General features: G+C 45.9%; 1 protein-coding gene across 1 annotated transcript in view; it reads right to left on the reverse strand.

Moving 5' to 3' along the window:
* LOC137644316 (trichohyalin-like) overlaps nt 1–1,535 on the reverse strand; it is a 5,172-nt gene extending 3,637 nt beyond the window's left edge. Inside the window, exons 1-2 of the mRNA XM_068377305.1 lie at nt 1,193–1,535; nt 285–500 (exon numbers count right to left, since the gene is read on the reverse strand). Coding sequence (XP_068233406.1) covers nt 285–500; nt 1,193–1,535 — 559 coding nt within the window. The remainder of the gene's footprint in view (nt 1–284; nt 501–1,192) is intronic.

Here is a 1,535-nt window from a genome sequence, read left to right on the forward strand (position 1 = left end):
TCCAGTTCATCCTGGAAAGTTTCTTCAGCTGGAAGAAATTCACCCTCTTCCAGCTCTTCTTGGACCTCTTCTTCAGCAGGAAGATAGATTTCATCTTCCAGTTCATCCTGGAAAGCTCCTTCAGCTGGAAGAAATTCACCCTCTTCCATCTCTTCCTGGAACATTCCTTCAGCTGGAAGAAATTCACCCTCTTCCAGCTCTTCCTGGAACATTCCTTCAGCTGGAAGAAACTCACCCTCTTCCAGCTCTTCCTGGAACATTCCTTTCAGCTGGAAGAAACTCACCCTCTTCCAGCTCTTCCTGGAACATTCCTTCAGCTGAAAGAAACTCACCCTCCTCCAGCTCTTCCTGGAAAATTCCTTCAGCTGGAAGAAACTCACCCTCTTCTAGCTCTTCCTGGAACACTCCTTCAGCTGGAAAATTGATTTCCTCTTCAAGTTCATCCTGGAGCACTCCAGCAGGAAGATGAATTTCATCTTCCAGTGCATCATGGAATACTCCTTCAGCAATAAGATCGATTTCATCTTCCAGTTCATCGTGGAAAGTTTCTTCAGCTGGAAGAAATTCACCATCTTCCAGCTCTTCTTGAACCTCTTCTTCAGCAGGAAGATAGATTTCATCTTCCGGTTCATCCTGGAAAGCTCCTTCAGCTGGAAGAAATTCACCCTCTTCCAGCTCTTCCTGGAACATTCCTTCAGCTGGAAGAAACTCACCCCTCTTCCAGCTCTTCCTGGAACATTCCTTCAGCTGGAAGAAACTCACCCTCTTCCAGCTCTTCCTGGAACACTCCTTCAGCTGGAAGATTGATTTCCTCTTCAAGTTCATCCTGGAGCACTCCAGCAGGAAGATCAAATTTCATCTTCCAGTGCATCATGGAATACTCCTTCAGCAATAAGATCGATTTCATCTTCCAGTTCATCCTGGAAAGTTTCTTCAGCTGGAAGAAATTTCACCATCTTCCAGCTCTTCTTGGACCTCTTCTTCAGCAGGAAGATAGATTTCATCTTCCAGTTCATCCTGGAAAGCTCCTTCAGCTGGAAGAAATTCACCCTCTTCCATCTCTTCCTGGAACATTCCTTCAGCTGGAAGAAACTCACCCTCTTCCAGCTCTTCCTGGAACATTCCTTCAGCTGGAAGAAACTCATCCTCTTCAGCTCTTCCTGGAACATTCCTTCAGCTGGAAAAAACTCACCCTCCTCCAGCTTTTCCTGGAACACTCCTTCCACTGGAAGATTGATTTCCTCTTCAAGCTCATCCTGGAGCACTCCAGCAGGAAGATCAATTTCATCTTCCAGTGCATCACGGAATACTCCTTCAGCAATGAGATAGATTTCATCTTCCAGTTCATCCTGGAAAGTTTCTTCAGCTGGAAGAAATTCACCATCTTCCAGCTCTTCTTGGACCTCTTCTTCAGCAGGAAGATAGATTTCATCTTCCAATTTCAGCTCCTTCCTGGAAGAAAACGCTCTTCCAGCTCTTCCTGGAACTCCTTCAGCTGGAAGAAACTCACGCTCTTCCAGCTCTTCCTGGAACAT

This window comes from Palaemon carinicauda, chromosome 7, assembly GCF_036898095.1.
Source record: "Palaemon carinicauda isolate YSFRI2023 chromosome 7, ASM3689809v2, whole genome shotgun sequence".
Classification (NCBI taxonomy): Eukaryota; Metazoa; Arthropoda; class Malacostraca; order Decapoda; family Palaemonidae; genus Palaemon; species Palaemon carinicauda.